The sequence below is a fragment of the Cottoperca gobio genome, chromosome 2 (genome assembly GCF_900634415.1).
Source record: "Cottoperca gobio chromosome 2, fCotGob3.1, whole genome shotgun sequence".
NCBI classification, from domain to species: Eukaryota; Metazoa; Chordata; class Actinopteri; order Perciformes; family Bovichtidae; genus Cottoperca; species Cottoperca gobio.
In genome coordinates, this window is record NC_041356.1 from 7,974,298 (window position 1) to 7,999,341 (window position 25,044).

Genomic DNA, 25,044 nt, shown 5'->3' on the forward strand with positions numbered 1-25,044 from the left:
CCACTGATAAAGCCAAAGCCAATAACTAGAGGGTGTGAAGCCCACAGTCATTATCTGCCATCTTAATTCGATTCAATGGGAAAAGGAAGAAGCTTGTTGGCCGACTAATCCAGCACACTTTAACATTTGATGAATTGGCCCCCGAGCTTCACTTAACATCGGTATCAAAGTGGCCTGTGGGACACGGGAGGTCTGACTGGGTCAGTTACACTGTTGGCGTCACGACTCTCCGTGAGGAAGAAGAGGAAACAAGACATGGATATGTAGCTGCACCTGAACTAGGATACTCTTCAGAAAAATAAAACAACTCCCTGTGAAGAAGCTTTTTCATTTGAAAGATTCCATTTCTAAAATTGTTCATGATGGGTTTCAGGTGATGGACAATTTGCACACTGCAAACAATAAGGGTGCATCTTACCTTGTACCACACAACGTCAGGCTCCACTCCTGGCAGTAGATAATCCTCAATGCCCGAGCAGCTGATATCTTTGCTTTTGCTTAGTTCTGCCTTTTCAAAGAACCTCATCTTGGAGTTGTAGCAGAGGTCTGTGTCATTCTCCGCTACTGTGAGAGACATGGACACCTTCATGCAGTATGTGGAGTTCCTGCAAAAATACAAAGTTAATGAATCAGTCGGAGAAAGAAATGAGTTCATGTCATATTGAAGTCTTGCCAGATGCTGCAAACAGAACAAACATCTGTGGTTTCACATATATTCTCCACGAATCGCTAAATGCCGCAGAGGGAGAGGTAAAGAAACCTCCCTGTTGAAAGCAATTAATAATTTTCTGTCTTTTTTTTTTTTTGGGGGGGGGTCGATAACTGTCCTTTAGTGCTGAATGTAGAATCATCATTTCCGATATGACCCTTAATCCAGACAATTAGAGATTCTTAAAATGTTTTCTCATCCGCTCCAGTATGAATACCAGTAATGCATGATTAGCCTACCTCTGCAAACTATTAATGAACAACTGAAAGTGTGTGTGTGTGTGTATATACACTCTATATAGTGTACAAGTGTGTGTATAAGGGGCAGGGACGCGGGTGGTAACATGGAGCAACAGCCTTGAATGTCAACAGCACTTGAAGATTGATTGAGCCTTTTGTTTTCACGTGTTAAGCAGATACAGTGCGAGCTAGCAGAAAATTACTTGCGACAATTGATGTACTGCAACTGCTCAGGTCATATACATAAAGAAGAGAATTTATAACGTGAGGGAGAAGGGGAGTAAAATGTCAGATTACTTGTAATGTTTGAAGACTAGATGCTTTCCTGGGCTCACAGATACATGGAAGAAACATTTTATTTTAATGCTCGATATGGCAGAATACCTTCAGTGATTTGTGTGGCCCCTCTATTGGGAACACATGTCTTTAAATGCTAAACCAATCTGGGTTGAACTTTATCATGTGTAGAACAGAATCTGATCATATCTACTCCTGCCCAGGAGAGTGATGCGTCACAGCCACATGAGAGGTAAAGATACAGCTGCTCAGCATTTACAGCGTTCCTGTTTGGGTCATTAATGGGACAGCGGTTTTGAGATTGGATCTGCTGCTCAATGCGTAATTCTTAACAGAACACGGGGCGTCAATGAATAGATTGATTCACTGGGAAAGTTGTGTTATTTGAAGGAGGGGAACAGAATCAAAGGTCCTTGACGATCAATGCATTGAATAAGAGCACCTTTTCTTTGCTGACAGTGGCTAATAAGATGTCATATTTGACAAGCACTCCAGCCTGACTGCAGCAAATCCCTGCTGGTTAAAAGACCAAACAAATTGGCAGTGTTTAGGAAAATCTCATTGCTAATTTTCCAACTAAAGCTGGTTACACAAATTGAGCTGAACCAACAAACAATTACAAACATGTTAAATCCTTACATAATTGCGCAGCATTAACTGCCTCGTGGATTAGTACAACACACACTGGTCTTAGCTACAGTGTCGGCAAACAATCCCTCGCCATACGAACTGGCCAGTGCCGAGCGCTCTGCTTTCAGCGAGCGTGCCGTTTTCATGAAGCCCGGATGCAAATGTGACATGATGTGGAGATTATCCCAGACAACTTCTACCAGATGGACACCTGTGCAAATGAGATCCCACGGGTGCGCTCTCTTCCCTGTTAAATATTCTGGGCAGCACTGATAAACTTGCCCACTGGAAGAGAGAGAGAGAGAGAGAGAGAGAGAGAGAGAGAGAGAGAGAGAATTGTGTCATCTGCTCCGCAAGAGTGATCGATGGTGTGGGCCAACACTTTGTCCTACGATGTCTTTCCAACATTTCACATCAATCATGATGCCTTTTGAGCTACAGAGCCAGGTGATCTCGTGACTATTCACCGAGAAGGTATAATATTCATGAAGCCTATACAAAGAAGAAGGCAGGAAAATGATCCTACTACTGAATACTGAAGTGAGTTAACCGTGTACTACACACTAGGCAATCAGCGCTCGTGGAACACTCTGCGTACTGCAGATACAGCGATAACAACCTAGGTGATACCATGGCATTAATGGCAGACAGTGTCTGTCAAATGTGTCAAACTGAAGGGGCTATGCAATGTCGTGGCAATGATAGATAGCATCCTGAATACATCAGCTGAGAGAAGGCTCAGGCTGACAGCTACTGTATACAGCTGGAGGGCAGGCAGAGGACTTGAGCTGTAATATGCGGGACATGCAGTGACACTATGTGCATTGGTCAGGAAGGAGTTAAGTTGCTGAGAGTATAATGATTGGCAGAAACACTGCAGTCTCTCCTAACTGAAAGATTTAGCAGCGGTTAAATGTGTGGGTTAATTCATAGATTTATCTCTGAAGCCATTGCTAGTTAGATCCCTCCTGACAAAAAATATCCATCATATTTCAATTTGATTCTATTGACTGTCAATGAATGTACGTCACCACACGATAAAACCAGATGGAACCTGCCCTTTAACTCAGCAACCGTTCGCTCTGATATTAAATAATAAGCAGTCGAATTGATTTGAAAATCTCCCGAGACTCCATGGCACCTGTGGGGAAATTAATGAACTAACTTAATGAATCTGTTAATTAAAATAACTCCTCTCTAATAGAAATTGGATGCTGAAATAATTGCGATTACTCATTAGAGCTTACTTTCAACTAACAATACCGTTGTCGGAGAATTGTCTCAGTGCAGAGCGTACATCACAAGGCGTGAGGTCTAAAGGTTACTGAAAGGTTGCCTGGGAATAATGTCATTACAGGGCCGTAAAATAAACCCACCACATATATTGAGCCTTTAAATATTTAATACAGGATGTTGATCTATGCTGTACCATAACATTAAGCTCTTGACTCAGCACATCATTAGAATTTAAATAGAGTTTTATCATACAGATGTTATGAAATACTAATCATTCTGTAATAAATATTTGCAATAACTTTAAAATGTCTACAAGAGTCATGCAATAGACTGCAAACTACTGAAACCCCTGTATGTATCAGCCTATTTTGAGAAGATTGTCATTGTTAATATGGCAGCGTCCCAAATGTCTCATCGGCTTAAATGGTTTTTCTATCCAGCCAGGCACATCCTCCATCACTGCAGCTTTTTAAAAACGTCACAGAAATATTCCTACTGTCATCAGGCTCAGTAGACATATTGCTAATATCTGCCGAATCATTACCGTGTTACTTAGCAGCACACTGGATGTGTGTGCGCTTGTGTGTGTCTGCAGTGTACGGGCAAGGTTAACGTCGAGGCAGTGAGTCAGGAAGGAGCCCTGACTGACTGTAATTCTTTATGTAATATGTGCATGCTTTGTATTGAGTGAAGTGAGAGTATGAATGCAGTCTTTAAAGGACACTTCTCTTTTCAAGACAACCTTTGTGACCAGCATGTACCAGACCAGTCTGGCTACACTGCTGCAGCTACAGATGGGGGATATAGCTAAAAACAACATATGTTTAAGTAACTGGAGGGATGAACAGCATACTTTCAAAAGACATGATGGAGAGTGTATCTGAATATCTTCTATAAGTGTTCAAATAGGTTCCAATCTGGTGACCGAAGGACATATTCAAGCATTCAGTGACCCCTAAAGCATCGAAGCATCTGCATTTATTATTTTCCTCAGATCCGTTTTAGATGTGCGTTTAGTGTGTCCTGTTTCTGTAGTGAGCAGATTGATTCTGGAAGTGCTGGAACTGAATTAGGAGTGACTTTCTACCCGTGTGGAGCAAAAGCTAAGGGGAATCACGTCAACAGGGCCAAGTGTATGAGGGACATCATTGGTCCATCTCGTTGCCAATTGCGTCAGCATATACCTGAGATTGGATCGGAAGTCAAACGAGCCTACGTCAGGATGTGAAGGGCAGATGTAAAAACAGCCAAGATCTTTCCTGAGAGGGCGCACACACTGCAGTTAATGCAGCCTGGCATGATTGGATGTGCAACGTCGCTTTAGAGACAGATGCAACAATGGCTTTAGACAGGCAGGGAATTGTCAGCATCAAATAGTGGCGGAGATCAAGACATGTCCCAGTCCAAACTTACAAAAGACTAAGAGGTCAGAAAAGTATTCTCAATGATGAACTAGAGACTGGGATTGGACTCAAGTATTGCAGTTATACAAACATAGCATATAGCCCCCAGTAGTCTGTACTACCTTCCATGTCCACACCAAGATAGGGCCGGCCCAGTTATCCTAAATCAGTATTTTATGGTCCCTGCATTATTTATGGCCAGAGCGAAGGTCATAGTAAGCAGTGGGAAGACTGGGGTCCTACCAGTAGCGCCCGCTCATAACTCACCTGTCAACTCTTGCACCAAGCCCGGGATGATTAAGCACACAGGCTCCCCAAATCCGACTGTGGGCCAACTTGCTCCTACTTAGCCTCTGTCTAAGAGTGTGGCACTTGTCTGCCATGCTGGAACAACCGACTCCTGCCTCAATTATAATCCATCCACTCCCCTCTCTCTCTCCCTTTCTTTTTTCTCCCCCTCCCTCTGCTTGTGGTTTGTCCATGTCCCTGCTTCCACTCGCCCTTTTCTCTCTTGTCTTGTAGTACACAATTTCTCAGGGAGGAACACACACCTCTGCGGATAATTAAGTTTTGCCACGCTGTGAAAAACTCAAGCCTGCAAACTTGCATCCACACATACGAGCATGCACGCACCAACACGAAATAAAAAAACAGACCAGCAGCATCTCTGCATTGATATGTAACCCTTACAACTAGGTGTGAATCGAGCACATTAACTTGAAGAGGAAGGAATCTACGATAAAACATAAACTCTTACTGATAAAACGAGAGTACAAATGTAGTCCCAGTTTGTTCTTTTTTTAAAAACACTTTAGAATTCGAGTCACAGCGGTGATGAAAATAAAAAATAATGGAAAGTAAAAGCAGTAGAGACAAATATGAAATTGATAATAAAACTTGGTTCATGGTGTATAAATTCAGCAAAGACACCTGTAATTACCATAATTACATATTTTTTTCAGATTAAGGAATTGAGTCACAACTTCAGAAGCAGATAAAAAACATTATTTATTGCAGGAAACACGATTCTTCTCTCCAACCAGATGGTGAGAAAAGGACCATCTGGGTTTTTTTTAAAGATCTGCAGGTTAATTTTTTCAGAAAAAGGAGGCTCAGCTTATCTTAAATACTTAGTAAATGTAATGATAATATGAAATAGGTAATATGGAGAGACTTTAAAGGCATTTCCAGTGAAGACCATTGACGATCCTCTGGAGCCCCTGGAATAACCCTACAGAGACCCCAACCACCACCTTTAAAACTACGCTTCTAAATATACATAATGCAATACATATATATTTGGAAAATCAATAATCTCATCGCATAATCCCACATTTACCGAATAATTTATTTTCCAACAAGTCTGAGGATTCCTCCAAGCCTTCCCTGAAGTTGTTTGTCTCAAACTGACAGAAGCACTTCTTGTGTGCAAATGCATTAGTCAGTCATTTCCTAGTTGATGCCTTTAGGGAACTCATTTTCCATTCCACGACATCCTCCACTCATCGTTATGCTAGCAACCTGATTTCATAACAAGCATAAACAATTTGTCTCTATTGTATTCTCTTCTAACTCTGTCATGACCTTATTCATTGGTCCCCAGGCCCTCAGGGTGTAATGTATGAGCAGCCATACTGCTATGCATATCAAATCCAACAAACCGTCTCTTACTAGCAATGCTGCTGCTGGAATGGGATGTTGCATTGAGTTAACGGCCCATATCGGGGGAACAAACGTCAACCAGACGTAGTCATTTCCACGAGTGAGAGGTAGTCATTTTCCTTTTTGGCCTCTTTAGGGCAGCAGAAACAAGTTGTGAACACAACGTTGCCATATCATCAACATTGTTATTCATTTAAAAGGTGTGTTTCTGTCCACCTGGCGAATGTCAGTCCTATATATTCACTCTCTTTAAGTTTGGTTTCCAGCTTTTTAGCTGCTAAGGTATCTGTATCTCTGTTTACTTGTGTACAGAGCTTCTTCTCAATGGCTCCCAGGTAGCTCACCTGGTGGAACGGGCAGCGGGAGAAGGTTTATTCCTCGAGGAGCTACAAATGACCTGTAATGAATACATTTGCTTTTGAAAAATGAATTAGTCTTTAAAAAAAAAAGCCAGTTCAACAGTGATAGTGCCTTGAGAGATGCTTAACAATAACATTTCCAATTCAATTTGAATGACCTCTTTCAGTTTTATGAAATTCTAATGACGTTTCTGTCCCACACCCGAAGCTCCTATTATACTCTCACCCTTAGGATTCAGGCAAGCTGTGAGTTCTCTCCTATATCACGGTTTGACTGATAGCTGCGGTATTGCAGATGTCTAGCTTGGAGCCCCGCCGTTCACAGTTCAGTGGGAAGGGAGGGGAGGCAGGGAGCGGGGAGAAAAAGTTGGCTGTGGTGCCAAAGTGATTGTGCTTGGGGAATGGTATTTCTGACATTTGTCTGGCAGATAAAAAAACACCATCAGATATGAGGACGAGAAGGTCAGTGTCCCTGCTATCAGATAGCAATGGTTTGGCATCTTGTTTGATGGCTTGCTCCGCTCAGTGTGGGCCAGGAGAGCCAAGAGGTTGGCTATATGAGGAAGCAACACTGAGCACGTGACTGAACAACATATTTAACCTCTCACTTCAGGCTATGTGAAAATATTGAACTGAAATAAATATGTGTTTAAGATTAACACATAATCCTAAACAAATAAATAAACTAACATTAGTCACATGTGATGTTTTGCTCAATTGCCCTGGGTAATCATGCAGATTGTGACAACTGATTTGATTCAAGAGGTCTCCCAGAATAAACTTTCCACAGCCAACCTTTCTCTCTGTTTGCTCCCGGTAGCCAGGAGCCATTTGAGCTTGGCTTAATCAAATGAAATCAAGCATGGGACAAATGTCCAATCAGAAGGAGCGTGAAGGGCATGCAATGAAATATGCTGAGACCGTAATGCAGGCACATGGTGGATTACATTTATATTATAATTTCTAGAAAGAGCACCCAACGTACATCAAAAGGGGCTGGTTAGAAGTCAGAAATGTTGGTCACTTTTGCCGTACAATTTAATAAACACAACCGATATCAATTTAATTTGGCCCATGAAAATATCCTATCCCACCTTTACAGTTATTGAAAATGAGATATCTGGAATATAAGAATATGTGTTGGAGTACTCAAGCATGTGAACGGTTTCTAGCGTTAAAGAGATTGATACAATTCTGTATTTTCTTTATATAGAGGAGAACATCAATGATTTGTCTGGATATTAAAGAAATCCAGGATTTAAAAAGAGGTTAATAATATACAATTGCATCAGAAAAGTTGATCTTTTACTTAGAATAAGTCAATGTTGTGCCTTCCTCCCATTGACAGCACAAACCAAAAAGTGCTTCTGGTTTTCCATATTATGCTAAGTGGTGATCAATGTAAGGGAACTCCACTGCTCGTCCGCAGCATGCGTGATATGTGCAGGGATAGGCTGAATGCTGAAGTGTCCAGGTTAAGCACGGCATGAACGGAAATAAAGCACTACACTTAGAGCGGACATTCATAGATGGCCATGGATGAATTATAATGGTATGCATGAGGCTTTAAAAAAATACTGTAGCTGCCAGAGAAATGAAGAAATTAAACAAAAACAGACTGTAGAGCTGGGTTTTTTCTTCCTCTTTTGCAGCTATAGATAGCATGATTTACAGTCTGTCAAACACTGTAATCAGGTTCTCTGGCTCTAAAAGAGGGAGCGTCAATGATTGGATTATGAAATTGTTGTGGCTGTATATTCTAAGTAATAAATGCTGACATGTCTGAATATACACAGGAAAATGGTATTGTGTTATTCAAATATGAATCTAGCCCATTACCTAACAAAACAAATACAATAAATACTGTTGTACTATAATGCACACATGGGAAACTATTCAAATTGTGACGCTTTGCTATAATAGTTGTGATTTGTGCTATGATGAAAGAGTTTGAATCGGTGAAAAACAAGAAGCAAACTATTGATTTAAAAAAGGTGGAAATTAATTAACAGTATTTTTTGAACAGATTTCTTTCCATTTGTGTGATGGATGGAAGTCTACTACAATCCAGCACCTGACCCCGAAACGTTTCCATGTGCACGCTCTTTGACACTGCCATTGGAACATCAGACGTCCACACTGAATATGTGGCTATGTTCACACCGCTACATCACACGGCTGAATAAAGCACAGTGTGAAAGGTGGACTAAGCCCAAACAGCAGCCCATACATCATCGAACAATAGCTGCTGGAAAACCGCCTCTGCTAACCCACATAGAGCCAACTAAAAGGCTGTCCAAAGACTGTGTGGACAGAGCAGTCTCTCCGTACAGGTGTAAAGAATATAAGGGAGCATCATCAATAACCCCTGGCGAGTGAATAAAGCAGCTTCAAATCCATATCACACAATTAACGAAAACCCCACCTGGGCACCGCGAATAACTGCTGCCAGAGATCTGGCACCAACTCTCCATAACCTCTTGAAGTAGTTTGTGGAAGATGCTTTTTCCTCCCATCATTCATTGCTGAGGTGAGTCGGTGCTGCACTACTTTCGTGTTCAAGTTTATGTAGCACCTGTTTAGCCATTATGGTCATCACAGATCATGTTAACTGTACATTTCCTCTCCACACTAACTGCTGCCGGACACATAAAACACATCCCGATACCTTTGTGCACGACTGGTACTACACTACAGTAGCAGTCAGGCTCCAGGGGTCAGGGGTCAGGGGTCAGCTCGACCGTGAATCCGTGAATATCTCAGCAAATATTGGACGGATTTTGTGCAATCCCCGGAGAACAGATATGTTCACTGATCTTTGTTGATCCATTGAAGTTCCTCTAATGCTTAATTTAAATGTTCAGTTATCCGTTTAAATATCTCCACAGCCACTTGATGGATTTGAACAAAATTTGATACCGACATTAACGGCTCTAACGCAATGCGCCTTAATGACTTTGGTAATCTCCTGAATTTTTATCTAGTACCGAGCAGTTAAAGTCTTAAGGAAATGTCATTTCAAAAGGCTTTATGCTTAAATGACTTCCCATTTCTTAATAAAACTGTTGGAAAGCTCACTGCAAATACGATCCCGTACAATATAAACCAATGCTTTGTGCAACACCTGGAGTTGTTACAAATTCCAAATGATTAAAAAATGAATACATTCTAATCATGAAGATCCAAGGTGCCACATTCAAGCTGTCGAGGGCGGAGTGTGTATCACGCTTCGATTATTGGATGGAGAAGTCCTATTTAATTTCATTGAAACTTCTAAACCTCATCCGTATGTTCCTCTGCACAGCCCAGTATTCAGAAAAAAACTCCATTAATAAACATCCATCAGAGCGTCTTTGTTATAGCCCTCCTCTGCAAAGCTTTTCCACAGAGCCACAGCTAACTGATTGTCTCCTGCCAGGTATCTTAAAACACAAACACCACCCTTATATTATACATCATCCATAACCCCTGGCAGCACAAACCATCCCTGCTGCTCCTTAGTCTTGCGTCTCTCATTGGCTTTGACAGCTGGGCTGGATCAATTGGACAGGACTTGACTCGGGCTGAATGACAGAGTGTTCCAGACGGCCCATTCTGACTGTCACTTCCCTGAGAGATCACCAGCGACTCCTGCCCACGAATACTAACACAGTCAACATGGCCGCAGTCTGGGACGGTTTGGAAGTGGTTTTTCAAAGCGTGTGTGTCCCTGGTGTGCACGTATACACAGGTGCCAGGTGAGGTGCGCCCACAGCAGGCTTAAATAAGCAAATGGAGGCACACACACACACACACACACACACACAGATGCACTCCTTTGTTATCTTCCCCTCCCTTTGTCCTTTGCTGGTGACAGCCCAGGCATTGCAGGGCATGCAGGAAACCCATTAATAAGCCTGGGACAGTGGCAGCTTGCCAACACCGGTGAACAGGGTTAAAGGTGAAACATTAGCTACCTGCCAAGAAGTGGGATTCTCTCTGTGCCGCTACATCTGTCCTTAATCTGACACTGTAACCCCAGCACTTTCCACACCGATCGATACACTGTGGATATGTGTCTCGGCATTTGTTGGCCTTTAACTGCAGAGTGTGTGTATATGGTGCACGCTTTTTTGGTTTCTGCAAGAGTTGTGTTGATTTGAAAACCGTTTGAGAAATATTACGGCATTTAAAGACCGTCGAATAATTACATTACAATTGCTAAATCTGACCCGCTGCTGTCGGATCACAGACAACTTTAGCGGAAAATTGCAGAAAGACTTCTAAAAGTTTTTATAGATTTCTTGAAAATGTTACATCGAGCAGGGAAAAGAAGAAAGAAAAGAATGAAGCGCTCACAGCAACAGTCACTACCATCATCTACCATCATGCATTGCACATGACTTGAGTAGAGCTAGATGTTTTTGTAAACTATTGACAGTTAACGATTCCACAAAGCTGGTGGAGCAACAACTAAGCTAATGTAAAGCTGGGGAAACACCCAAACATTACGGAAACCTACGACGACTGGAGACCCCACACAGAATGACTTTTTACATACAGAAAAGATGATTAGCGCGACTGTTGCTCGGCACTCCTAGAAGTCCCACAGGAGCGTGCAATTATAAAATAATACCCGCTCACTTACAGTACACGTACTTCTTATTTAGAAACAATATATAATATTACACATGTGATGTGGAAGGTCCTCCAGTTGTAAACAAAATGAGAATCTTACAAGTGAAAGAGGGACAATTTGAATAACTGAACACACACACACACACACACACACACACACACACACACACACACACACACACACACACACACACACACACACAAATGACCCGTATCATATCTATCAAATACACTATATTGTAGACACAAATCCAAATCTTGTACTTTGAGATCACTCGTCAATCTTTGCCAAACACCTACTCCATGTTTTTCCTTTTTCCTGTTAGCCACAGCAGCTTTCACTCGGCTGTCTCTGCTGTCAGCTTGGTAAAAAATAGCAGGAATTAGTAATGCTAATAGGCTTACAGAGACACTTGCAGCAGGGCTGGGGAGTTAGTGCTATCCTCCAAGTTCCCGGATGGCCGTGTGTGTGTGTGTGTGTTTTGTGTCACTCTTCTGCAGATGTTTTTGCTCTGCATACGACAGACCTCCTAAGGGTATAACATCTGAAAAACCTCGATTTGACACACATCACTGCTCATCTGCTCCCCTCCATTCCTAGACTGTATGTGGCGGTCCCACATCATATGTCCGTAATGCATGCAGATCTGTGTGTGCTTGTGCATGAGCGAAAGAGACAGGCATACATGCTCAGAATGTTGAGTGTGTACATGAGTGTGTAGTTGGCCTGCTTTTACATACAGATTGGAGGCACATTAAGTTCCTGTCAGTGCAGCAAGTCTCAAAGGAGCAGAGAACTGATATGTCGTGTTTTTGAGTGTGTGTGTGTGAGTGTGTGTGTTAGTGTACGACGATGCCCTCTGACACCCTTAAGTGCACCTGAGCAAATACACAAAGAAGTGATGAGCGCGGGGACACTGCTCTATGTGCATGCATGTTAAGAGAAGTTTAAAGTCACAGGACCATAAAGTACATGTAAAACAGAGGAGATACATGTTATTTGTGTGACACTGCAGCATAGACAACGAAGGAAATAAATGATGTAATAAATGAGGAACTACATTGCAAAGAAATCCGTCCGACAAGCAATTTAATGTCGTATTTAGTCTAATGTGTGTTGGTGCTGTGAGACAACTCAACAAGGAAACAAGGAACAGGAGGAGAAGATGACTCAAACACTATTAAGAACATGCCTCTTGATTAAGAAAGGACTTGAAACTAGATGATTTAAAGTGGAGATAATTCCTCCGCACCCTGTTAGCACATTTCCCCCCCAGCTGCTTTTTCCGACTTGAAACTTTGCTAACCGCAAAACTTATTAAGATGTTTTGTGTTTTCTCCCCGTGCAGATGCGTCTCTGTCACCATCTATATTATGCCACAAGACCAAGCTGCTCACAAAGCATCTTTCTATCAGCCCATACTTCACAGGGCTGGGGGTAATTAGGGTTGGGTAAAAACAACACATATCTTTAAACCTCACAAGGCTTGGGTGATATGATTGAAATAATATGAACATGAATATTCTGTGGAAAAACAAATACCTAAATAACTCAATTACAATTTGCTTGGAATCGTTAATGTGGGTCAACAGAATTGGCCTCTGAGACGGTAAAACGAGCAATAGTGTACAAATACCGCTGCAGCAGTGTTCGTTGTGTGGCTGCGGTCGTGCTGATGTGGGTGTATTATGAACATTCAGCCTGCACGGTTAAGCTTTGCCTTGTGCAGAAACACCTGCGACAGACAGCTGGCAGAGACATCTCTGGAGAGCCCGTGGACAGCACACACAGACTGACTGTCCCTGTATTACTGAAGCCATATGAGAATCACATCATAAACTCACAGTTGAGACGCTTCAACGGAAAGTCTGTTATTATAGGATACGACCTAATTTGCTGCGTATTTATTTAAGTGCGAGATAATAACTTAATGTGGATAAAGTCACAAGATAATAATCCAATACTGATGACAAGAACAATTACTTAAGTCACCAAACAAACAAGATATTTAAGATAAGGGATCCTATAGGGATGTAATATAAACACTAATTTCTTTATACTTTTCTGTTTTTATGAATGAGAACTTGTTCATAGCATTTCCCACCTGCATGCATTTTTAATGAGTTATTTTTGTGTGTTATTGTAAATGGTTGAACAAGAATGTGATTTTTAGGATTTCTATAGATGACCCCACAAATACTTGTTATAGTATTCGACTGAAGAGTGATTAAACAAGACTATTAAACCATTTCCCAGCTGTAATCTCCTTAAGAGACTGAGAAAGGGTAAAACAAAAGGTAAATGAGGACAAATACTAAACACAAAACACAGAGAAAAGATCATTTCTAGATGTTGTCTAAGGACAAGCACTCAAGTAACATCCATGCGTAACATTCTTGGACACACTAGAATAGACAATAACATCATTGGATCCCATAGTAACTGGGATTGAATTGTTATAACATGCTCAAGTATGAAATGTATCCAGTGAGAGATGATTTATTGTTGCGCTGTGATTCATTCGTTCCACCGCTCAACGCTCTAATTCCCGAGGTCCCTTCATGTTTCAAAAGGGTGAGGATCCTCAAGTAAAAACACTGCCAGGAGCCTAATCCAAAAGTGATATGTTAACATATGCAAGTGCTGATCATCTATAGGACCCACGCTGCTGAGACAAAAGAGAAGAGCAATCCTCTGATTTGGCTGCGGTGACTGGGAATTGAAATGAGTCACTTCGACATAACAGCGCTGCAATGTGGTTGTAAAAAAAATTGGATGAATCCATTCCTGCAATTTCTAAGACATTCTCAACGCTCGAGTGAGGAATGAAGATAATGTGGGGGGAAAAAAGCAAACGTGGTTGCAAACGTCACACTGTAGCCGTTTAGGGTCAATAGCTTAGTCTTTAATAGCGGTAGCTCAAGTGTTATTACAGCACAGGTACTTTGGAGAGTCTCTCTTTACGCTCTGAGAATAACATCATGTGACCATCTGTGATTTTGGGGCATTTTCAGACATCTTCTAGCAAATACAGATCCAGCTTTAGTTGATATGCAGTATGAGGAAGCAATAAAGAGCCCGTTTCCCTTAAACCAAAGCTCTGTCAGTCATCTGGACTGAGCCGTTGGCCTTATTATTGTGTTGTATGCTAATACACGACTATAAATCCTTCCAATTTGATGGACCCACGTGGTCTGATGCATTGCGATTCACTTCCGAACGCTGCATTAAAAACAAACATGTGACACACACACACACACACACACACACACAATCCACACACAATCCAATAACCTAATCTACCAAGCCTTTTAAACCCTTCCCCCTGTTGAAAGCCACCGTATGTCTGTATATAGCGGACTAATGAGCCAGTACAGAGAAAATACCCTTTTACCCACAAGGTTAATAAATTATTACTATATAATAAAGCATGTGCACATAATCTAGCTTATTTCTTCAACTCATACGTAGCAAAACTGACAGTAAACGCCTTGTGACAAATTAATCTTTTTGTATTTTTGGGTGTTCAATTAATACAGCTGGTGGATTTAACTTTAGGGAAATCCTGCCAAGATTTATCACCTGAATCTGAACTTCCACTCAGCTCTAAGACAGCTTGCTGTCCCTTGTTTTAACACAATTTTACTGATTTGGTTCAGTCTCATTTCTCTCATCAAGCTCATTTTCCAGCTGTGGCTGATAATCGCTACCTGCACGGCACAAAACACAGGTGTACATAGTTAGCTGGTGAACATAATGAAGCATTTACAGAACCAGCTTTATTCCTCAGGAGTTGACGGAAACCAAAACTGTGAATTTAAAATCGTGGCCAGAAACACAGCTGCAAAAGAGTGCTGCTGTTGCTCCATGTCTGCTGGAAACAGGTAACAGCTAACACATTATCAATAATCATCCTGCTCTACAAAACATCTCTCAAAATGTGATTAATGCAGCTTTAGAAAATTCATTTGACAAGAATTAATGGACAATTCATTTCTGTTTTATACTGTATCATTGTAAAAATGAATATTTGACGTGATCTTTGGCTCACTATTTCATAATTTAGTGATTTATTTGAAAATGTGATTCATTGTATATGTTTACATTGAATTAGTGGCGGTAAACATGGTGTTTTTTAAATATTATTTCATCATTGGTCTACATCAGGGGTTGTCACAGCCTCAGACTGTGGAGGCCACCTTACGCCCCTTGGTTCCCTTGCACACTTGTCTCACTTAATTCCCTAAAGGATTATCATTATTTACATGTTTTTTCCTTTTAACTCATATAATAACTACTGTAATATTTCAGTTCCGTTCACTGAGCCTCCCCTGAAACAGTTTGGAGCCCCCCCTGGTGAGGCCCACCTCACACTTTGAAAACTTCTGATCGACAAAGAAATCACACACAGAAACATTTGCATCATCCAGTCTTATAGTGCTGGAACTAATCAGTGTATACCGTGTTTATTTCCTACAATACTGTGAAGGCTGCATCGGATGCTCTGATTAACACTGAAAATCATTGGAGCTGATTGCAGCGTCAATGCTGGCTTTGTAAATGAATGCCAGAGACGTAAATATTCCATCCAGTGGAGTTGAACGTTGTCCAGACTTAAAAACCTGCGGAAAGCAACAATAGTCCAAACAAATGTCTGCGGAGAGAAATCCTGTGCGATGGAAAAGTGCTCTGTATTCAGAACTATTGTTATTTCTCTCCACGGTGAGCAAATAAGTGTTGCCCCTTAATTTGGTTGTGAATGGTGGCGACTGGCGACAAAGCAATACTACTCCTCCAAATCAAATCTCATGGCTCTACTTTCTGCGTGATTACACAATAACTCTGAGCTGACTGATTGTCTACCTCCCGAAAAATGCTGCCAATGTCGCTGAATGGAGAATTGTTGGATTGGTGCTGCCCGTTTCTATTCACGGCGGCCGCCACAGCAAAGGGGAGAGTGATAATGGTGATGAATAGTAATAGCCAAAACCTCTTAGAATTGAGGTTGTGAAACACAAGGAGACCTGTGCTGAGTGGCACTGCTCAAGAGTATATTATTCTCCTGTTTGTTGCCAGTGTACTAAATCGTTTGCGCTTAGGTTAAAATAAAAAAAATTCTGAATTCTAAAAAGATTATGCTCCTATCTTTCAGGAAGGTGTGTTTCAAAGTTCCCCTTGTCATGTGAAAAATGTGTTTTATGTGCTCTGAGAAATCGGCTTTGCCTCTTCTATCTGACTGGCCACAGACAACCTCCACAGTTAATGAGAATTCCTGCCAATAAGAGCTAGGAAGCCAGAAATGTGACCACATTATAGAACTCATAAATCAAACAATCGTCTACCTCCAACATCAGGCAAGTGGAAAGGAAGATAGTGGGAGTTCCCTACGCTCTCTTATATATATATATCTTAGCTGACTTTTCCCTTTCCTCAGTCTTCCTGTGCTGAATTATTGTCCATTTTCTTTCATCTCACTGCGGCTCTTTCCAAAAGAAGGACTTGTGAAAGCAGAAGAATTATGGATTTACCAATTGCACCTAATGGCTTACTGTCCCCCAGAGGGGAATAAAGAAATAATTTAGCATATAAGGCCTCATGCTGTTAGATGCTCTGTGGACCAAGGACCTGTGCTCTTTTGGCCATAGATGAGAGAGACTTCATTAGAAATCCCCAGGGGAGGACTTTAAAATAGCTTTACTCATGCCCACAGGGATCCAGAAAATGTTATTTACTCCCATTACCTTTTATACTGACACACTACTGACAAAACAAGTCCAAAATGGTGGAAGATTTTCTCATGAAAGCTTGCTCTAAGTCAAGGAAAAACAATACAAATATCAAATTACATTTGATAGAAATGAAAAGAGCAGCATACAGTATGTCTCAAACTAAAGACTAAATCGACTTACCTTAATACGCAGGAATAGTACCCCACATCGTCCAACTCTGCTGGTCGAAACCATATGGCGTCCTCCTCCTTACTCATTCTTGTGCCGTCAAAACTGATGGGTTCCTCGAAGTCCCCATGTCCTGCACTTTTGTACCACATAAGGCTAAGTCCTGCGCTCTGCGCATGCGTGTAGTTGGCCCGGATATATCCATAGAATAAAGCGCACTTAATCCGTACAGGTTCCCCCAGAAGCACCTTATATTTCAGGTAGTCCACTGACCAATCCGTGCAGCCTTCAACTGAAAGAAAAGCACAGAGAAAAGGGGAATTAAGCAGGAGTTACTAGAAAAGGGTTTGAATAGTTTTGGAGCCAATTTACATCATCACCAAGCCAAGCAGGGGCGATTTGTAATCATGAAAAGGGTATGTGGCAACCAGGACAAGACCACTTTCGGTGCTGGCATCAGTCGGTCTGTTCATGTGCTTTGCCAGCAATCCTTGTATCATAATCAATCAAGAAGCTCCTTTCCTCCATGCAGCACTGATACACAACGTGTCCTTCTTGTGTTTCTCAAGAAAACACAAACCACATGACATTAACATATGTGACATGTCCCAAAACAACTTCAAAGCTAATTTAAAAAAGGACAGGGAGCGTATAATGTAAATATATGTTGTGTTAAGGGTTTCATTACCACTATATCCTCTTGAATGTTAAACAACATATCAATTGCTGCATTCAATCATTGTTTGCCGTCCGACCCTGCCTTCCCCAACAAACATTACTGCTTTTATATTTAACTCGTGTGTCACCATCTCACACATAAATCCAGTCTATTGGCAATAAACTGCGTATAAGCCACCATCAATATCTGTTCAAATTAGAGTGATGGCACTCATCTGCATTTGACCTGAGAACATCAGAAGCGGCAGTAAATATGCATTTCTTTTACGTCTCAAAGGCTGTTTTTAGTCATATAAATGGAAAAAAGTCGCTCGTCTCAAATTGTGCCGGCGGAGCAATGAGGGTCTTCCTGATAACACATCTAATAAAACCCACTGACTGTCAATCAAAGAAGAAAATGCAAAGATTGAGATACTGCATTATTCATGCGCAGCAGGCAAAGGATGGTATTGATCCTCATACTTATTTTCCATCTTTGGGTGTATATAAGATTCATGAGAAATACCATTAAATGGACACTTTTCAAAAAGTTCTGACACACCAGTGAAAAGTCCCACAGACACTAACCAAGTCCTGGGTTGCCGATTGAGAGTTTCACACATACTGAGCGGTGTAAAAAGCTGTGTAAAAATGGCACGGGTACAGTAAGCAACAGGGTGGATTTTTAAAGATGGGAAGAAAGTAACTGTCACTGTGTCGTGAAGCTGTATCCTGTTTTGTTACACACTTGTATCTGGGTTAAACCACGACGGTAAGCCGTGTTGCACAACTGACCTGCTGCTGGGCAGGTTTGGTTCAGGGGATCAGGTGAATGCCTCCTGGAGGATCACCATGTTGGGATCCCGTAGGAGTGACAACTTTACAATGAGGTTTGCAATAAAACAGCCCAGTGAATGGTGATTATATCTACATAATTGCACTCACTTTAATTCCCAATTGGATTCCTGACAGAGATTCTTCAGTGCAGATTGCTTTTATACCCGTTTTCCATCAGCTCAGGATAACACACGATGATTCTGTGAATATTGTCTTTTCTTTAGTATGAAACTGTTTATTTCTCTCTGCTCTTTTACGTTGTTTTATATATTTGAAAAACAAACCGGGTCCACACCGAATCAAAGACAAGCTCTCTGCTTGCTTCATCTTACCTTATCAATTTTTCCCCTTCCTGTTCCTGACATCGTCTTTTCCCTCGCCTCACCTCGCTGCATCGCTTCTCCTTCAAAAACAGCTGGCGAGCACAGCTGCCACAGACTCAACAGGCTGCGCTAATTGAGCCTCTATAAATGTTTTATTTACCAAAGAAGCAACTCGGCCGCCAATCAGCGAGGTACAGTGCGTGCCGCAGTCGTTGGGGGTAACTGGGGGATGGGTGTCGGCGGAGGATTGATTAAGCCACGCTGTTATTGTATTGCATTGCATTGTGTGATACTGTAAGGGTCATGTACTGTAGGTCATGCTGGGAGCAACACTGCATTAGGTGCTGAACAAAAAGATGAAAAGCATGTGGGTTGCATGCCATTGGAAAAACAAGTTAAATGCATCAATCTGCTGAACAAAATTATGAGGCTAAAATGCCAAAACAGCACTTTATCATAAACTGATCCTGGAATTCACCAAACACCAAAGATTTTAAATTTACTGCTTTAGCGTAATTGAAAGTAAATTGTTCCTTTAGTACTAAATATGCCATTAGCTCTGTTATTTCACTGTCAGGCAGATTTGACAGCTCATTGTATTCGTAACAGCAGCGCCAAATCTGCAGCACCTTCTCTGATCCGACATGATCCTAAGTCTTCATTTTATGAGATGCAACGCTTTGACACCAACATCTAAATCTCTTGTGGATTTTCTCAATTAAGTGGGTCGTCCCGGGAGCAATACAATAACAAATATATATATAATTAAACAATGAATTGAGTCAAGACTGAATAACTAGAAACTAAATAAAGCAAAAACAAATGCTAGAGGACATGGCGTGTGTCTCTTCAAACTACCAAACACCACGGTGATTAAGTCCAACTGTTGCCATGGCAACAAAGGGTCTCCCCTCGCTTATCAAGAACTTGCTAATTAGTTTGTGGACGATAATAACTTGAAGGATTAAGGTAAGACAAAGCAAAGCCAAGATGGTTTCACTTCTAATCATGTGTCCTAATTGAGAGTCTGAAGTGTTTTACTCACGTAACTGATACAACCAGCAGGGGAGTGTAAAAGGTCATAAAGGAGGCGGCGGCACAAACAGAGAACAACATTAGTCCTTCGTCTCTCGGGTGTACGTGTACGCAAAACACACATAAAATACTAAACATGTGGTTTTTTCCATCGGGGAGTTTACGGTGCAGTGATTTGCTTCCCACATAGCCGGCCCATGTGCGATGTGTATGTGCCCTGTCACCAAGTTCTCATTAAGTCCAGTGCAACCAGTGCTGCATTATTTCATTTAACATGACCCATGAGCACAACGTATGTTGACATTGTAGTCGTGCCAATTCCCTGACAAATTAGCAAATAATGAGAAACCAATTGACCGAGGGACTTTGGATTTATGAAAGGTTCAACTACCTCAAAATACATAAAGTTGTTCAAATTAGCAGACGACAGAAACCAATCAAAAGGATGCTTACAAGTAAAGAAAGTGGCCATTCTGCTTTGACGTTAGACACTTCAGTACCTTTAGTTATATACATCTGTACTGTTACAGAGAGAACCTGCAAAACCTTTCAAACCGCCCTACGGCATTCGATTTCTGCTCAAGGTTTTGAAAATATCCCCAGTTTCACTGAGAAGTTCAAGAAAAAGGAAATACATTTCCCTTCAAGAGTGAACTCCAGCCAACTGTTTCAAAGGCCTTGCTGTATTTATCTCTCATACTGCCACGAGGAGCTTTGCTAGTGCCAATATCCGTTATCTTCCACCTATCCTCAAATTGCCCGTTTCAGACTTTTGACAGGGGGTTATCATTCATTTCAGTAAGTGAGGGTGGGGATTCTGCTTAATCTGTTGGCGGGAAACAAACATGGTACAAAGCCTAATAGAACTCGATTAACATTTCCCTGCTCACCAGATTTCCATTCTGCTGGATCACAATTGGTGAGGGAATCGGCCAATCTGCTGAGTGATAATAACAACTCCAGCAGCTCGGCAGTGACCATCAGGCATAAGCGGCGTTTGCGGCTTTGCTACGCGGGACCCAAAAGTAAAAAAAAAAAAAGGGTAATTCTTCAGTCGCTGTCCCTGAGTGGCTCCTGGGTCCAAACTATTCAGTTTGTCAGCTGGAAAAAATGGTAACTAGTAAATGTCAGTTGTTTTGCCAAATGGTCACAGAACAAATGTTTGCACGTCGCTCTGCATGGAAATGAGGATTTAATAGAGCCACATTCACTGACATCACATCAAAACGGGGTCTCTTAGCCATATCCTGATTTAACCACGGCAATAAACAAAGACAGGGCTATTTGTCAGGCCTGCGTTGTTTTTATGTCGGTCATGTTTGTCTCATTTGTCCAACTGTGTAAAGGGCTGGGGCCTCATTTATAAAAAGGCTTTCATCTTCATGTTTTATGCCAAAACTAAAACCAAGCATGTGATTTATATGAAAAAGGAAAAATAGAAAAAACGTGGTTCTGTTGCCAAAGGTAATTGGCGGCATTGATGCATTTTTCCATATTAAAATGTATCTTTAAAACACAATAACCCAAGGTTTAAATGGAAATGTACACCAACGTAAATATTCAAATCAAGGTTAAGTCGAAGAAGGCTTTTACCAAGGTCTTTTGAGTCTTAAAGCTAATTATGCTTTCAAAATATACATGCTATACACCATTATTCAATATTCATTGTGTTACTTTGACCCTCACTCTGAAAAGGATCACACTGGAAATCTACTGTAGTTGCTTTTCTGAATTTTAAAGGCTTTATAATGCGTGTTGTTTTATTGAACCTAGCTTTCCTATTTTAATGGAGCTTCTTTATATTGAATATATAGGGCAGGGTATAATCTTTTGTGCAACCGACTGCTGAAAAGATGTTAAACAGATGCGACTAAGATGCTAGTAAACATGCATTAAAAAAATCCAACTATAATGCATTTCAGGTTTTAAAGGGCACCACAGTAAAGCTAAACAAATGTTATGTCATCGTGCTCCTGCTCCATTTTACTGTCACTTGAGAACAAGCATGTGCTCCCTCTGCAGAGGAGGTGATCAGCTCATAAATTGGGTTACAGGTCTGCTGAGGGGTAATCGTATGCAGATTGAGTCAGGTCACCGCGGAGTGTCTGTTTTCTCATAAGCACTCAAGGAGATGGTTCACCACCATTTTTCTCCATAAAGGCTTCAGTGTAATTCAATCAGAAAGGCGCGCATACATTGGGCCCAGGCTGATTGGATAAACACACAAGCATCTACACACACACACACGTACACACACTATATGAGGTGACGCGACATCAACCTTTATTTGCCCTCATGAAGTGTAGTGTCTTAGCTGGCCTGGCTCCAGGGTCCCGAAAGGAACTTATCAACTTCACAGCCACTATTGCCAAGGGAGGGAGGCTGCGAAGGAGAAAGATGTCTCGAAATCTTGACCTGCCATTTTTCTCCTTGTGAAAACGCTGTCGCAGCAGAGTGGGTCTCAATTATGAGGAAAATAGCTCTGATGTGTGGGAATGGTAACCTCTCGGCTGCCGGCGTACAGGAGGAGATTACCTGCATGATTGAAGTACCTCCAGCAGGTTGAAAAAGAGAATGAGTCATCAGCCAATAAAGCAATCAGCCACGGCCTCTGCATGTGAGAGTATGTTCACACACATCTCTGGAACAATAAGTAAGACTCAGGCCTTGTGCGTGAAGAGAAAATAATTGTAGGAGGGAAATTAGGGCCGGTGTAATGGTACTGCAACAATAGGGAACTGCTGATGCTAAAATGACCAGCATTGTTGTGCATGTGGTGAAATAAAGGAGAATCTATAACCACCTGGGAGTGAACAGAGGTCTATAAATATAGAAAGGGACAGTACAGAGGAGGGAGAAAGTTAAAGGAATAGTCCAACATTTTGGGAACTATGCTTAAGTAAGGATGTGCTTAGCTTAGCTTAGCTTAGCATACAAACGGAGGGCGAACAGCTCGGCCTACCAAGTCCAGAACCTAAACACTGTGCTTACTGACTGTGTCAAGCAACCTGTGCTGCACAGAAGCACTGCACGGATGGATAAACTGGAAGCTGCAAGAAGTAGCTACAAATAGCTACGGGTAACACATTTCTTTTCACTAGCTGTTTCCCCTCACGTCCAGTCTTTATGCTAGGCTAACCATAACTGCATGTCTTATTACAACATAGGTTGTATTTCCGTTAGTAGGACAGTGAAAGAGGTTCAAAACAAACGGCAGGTTAAACAATAACACAAAGCAAATGAGTGTATTTCCCAAAATATTCAATCTAACTTTTAAATTCAAATGAGAAGAAACCTTTATAATCATATTTCTGTCTCTCTTTTCAGAAATAAGAAAAAGCAAAACATTTTATGTAGATGAAACGATTGATATTTTTGCAGGGCGACTCCAGCTGCCCAGTTAATTTCATGATTGCAGTGACATTTACCTCCCAGCCTCCTCCTAGTTCCTCACAAGCAGATAAAACAGCTCCGTCTCTTCCCGTCTTGCCTGCACTTTACTCTCATGACACTTCATCTTCATTTGTCGTTTGTCTCTCTCCCCAACTCCCTCTGTTCCTTGACAGCCACCGGGGCTGTCATTTATATGCAAATACTCGTATGTGATTGGGAAGAAAAAAAACAAACAAACTGCTTTTCGTCCTATCGCAAAATAAACATTGCCCGCAATCTTGCCGGCTTCTCCCTTCCATATCAGATTCAGCTCCCCTGATTGGACACAGCTTGCACAAAGAGCGGCGCCTGCTGTCTCCAATCATGGGTTAAATGCTGACGGGGACAGGGAGCACAGAGGGGTAGCTAATGGAAAAGGGGACGAGGCTAACTTGGCCCGGATGGACCCTTGCAGGGAGGAGAACAAGGCAAGTAAACACACACATATATTCTGGGATGTCTTTTTTTTTGTCCGTCATTTGTTGTTGCAAAGGGCAGCACTCATTGCTCAGTATAGTGGCTATTACTGATCATGCTAAATAACAGAGAGGTAAAACCCTACGAGTGTACGAGCGTTCAACAAATGTGTATCGACCGAATCCGTGTTATATAAACGGGTAAACCTGTATAAATATTTCCCTTATTTTATTTCATTCAGTGCATTCATGAGCATGCAGAATAGTCCATAACTGCAAATGAAGTAGAAATAGAAACACATTTCTCTTTAAAGCAATATGTAAATCAGTTTCATTTTACATTTGTGAGGAGAAAGCCATCATCCCAGTCCGAATCTGACAATGTGTTTTATCATCCTATTGGATCATCTCAGTGTGAGAATCTGTGATGACATCTACTCTGACTTTTAAATGGGTGATTATGTCGCCCAAACAGCGTTTCTGATTCTCCTGGGCAATCAAACTATGAAAATTGATTTGTATCCGTATGCTTACTCTCAGTTTGTGCCCATTCCAGCGGAACGTTTGACAGGGAGCAGATGTAAAAGTGATCCTGTTATGGCTGGGGTGTCTACTCCAGAGAGAGCACTGTATAATCGGAAAATCATCCTTCTGTTCCCCACGGCGCCAGTAATCCTCTCATCCTACAAACAGCCTTGGGAGGCATTGAGACACACAACATAAACAATACTGACTCCAGAAAGAAAATACCCAAGTGCTGCATTGCAGACATGACTGCACACATAGGACAAGAGTGTGTGTGGATAAGACGTTTTCCACACACTCTCAGCCACCCACACAGGTACAAAACACACAGCGAGAACACACACGCGAGGAGAGCGGGCCACATGATCCGCGCTGCCTCCGCCGGCAGCCCTGTCAGCCTGTTATTCTGTGCTGTATCATGGCGGTGCGGGTGCGCTAAGCCGGTGACTCAGTCCCTCGCCGGTCCACTACAGACACCGACACACCATTTGGGTGTTGAGCTCCGGTGCCCCTGCGAAATGAGCGTTGGTGAAAATAGAGCGTGCCCAGATGGATAGAGAGCCTTGTCATATCAGCCTCTGCGCCAGCCATCTGTGAAATGATAAGATGGCAAGAATATGTAACAAAGCAAGCAGCGGGCAGCGTCCTGATGGGCGCTGGTGTCAGCTCTCATACGTCAACTCTGACCTTATTTTTTTGTCTCTCATTTTTTCCCACACTGTTAACTACCAGAGCATCATCTTTTTCTTTTGTACTTCTCTCTCTCCTC

The 25,044-nt window shown here is 41.7% G+C and overlaps 1 protein-coding gene across 9 annotated transcripts in view; it reads right to left on the reverse strand.

The window, feature by feature from the left end:
- The window catches only part of LOC115018292 (interleukin-1 receptor accessory protein-like 1), a 244,447-nt gene that overhangs the window by 104,069 nt on the left and 115,334 nt on the right, over positions 1–25,044 (reverse strand). For all 9 annotated transcript variants that reach the window (XM_029447269.1, XM_029447274.1, XM_029447272.1 and 6 more), the window contains 2 exons: positions 17,063–17,342; positions 419–605 (listed from right to left, as the gene is read on the reverse strand). In XM_029447269.1, coding sequence (XP_029303129.1) covers positions 419–605; positions 17,063–17,342 — 467 coding nt within the window. The remainder of the gene's footprint in view (positions 1–418; positions 606–17,062; positions 17,343–25,044) is intronic.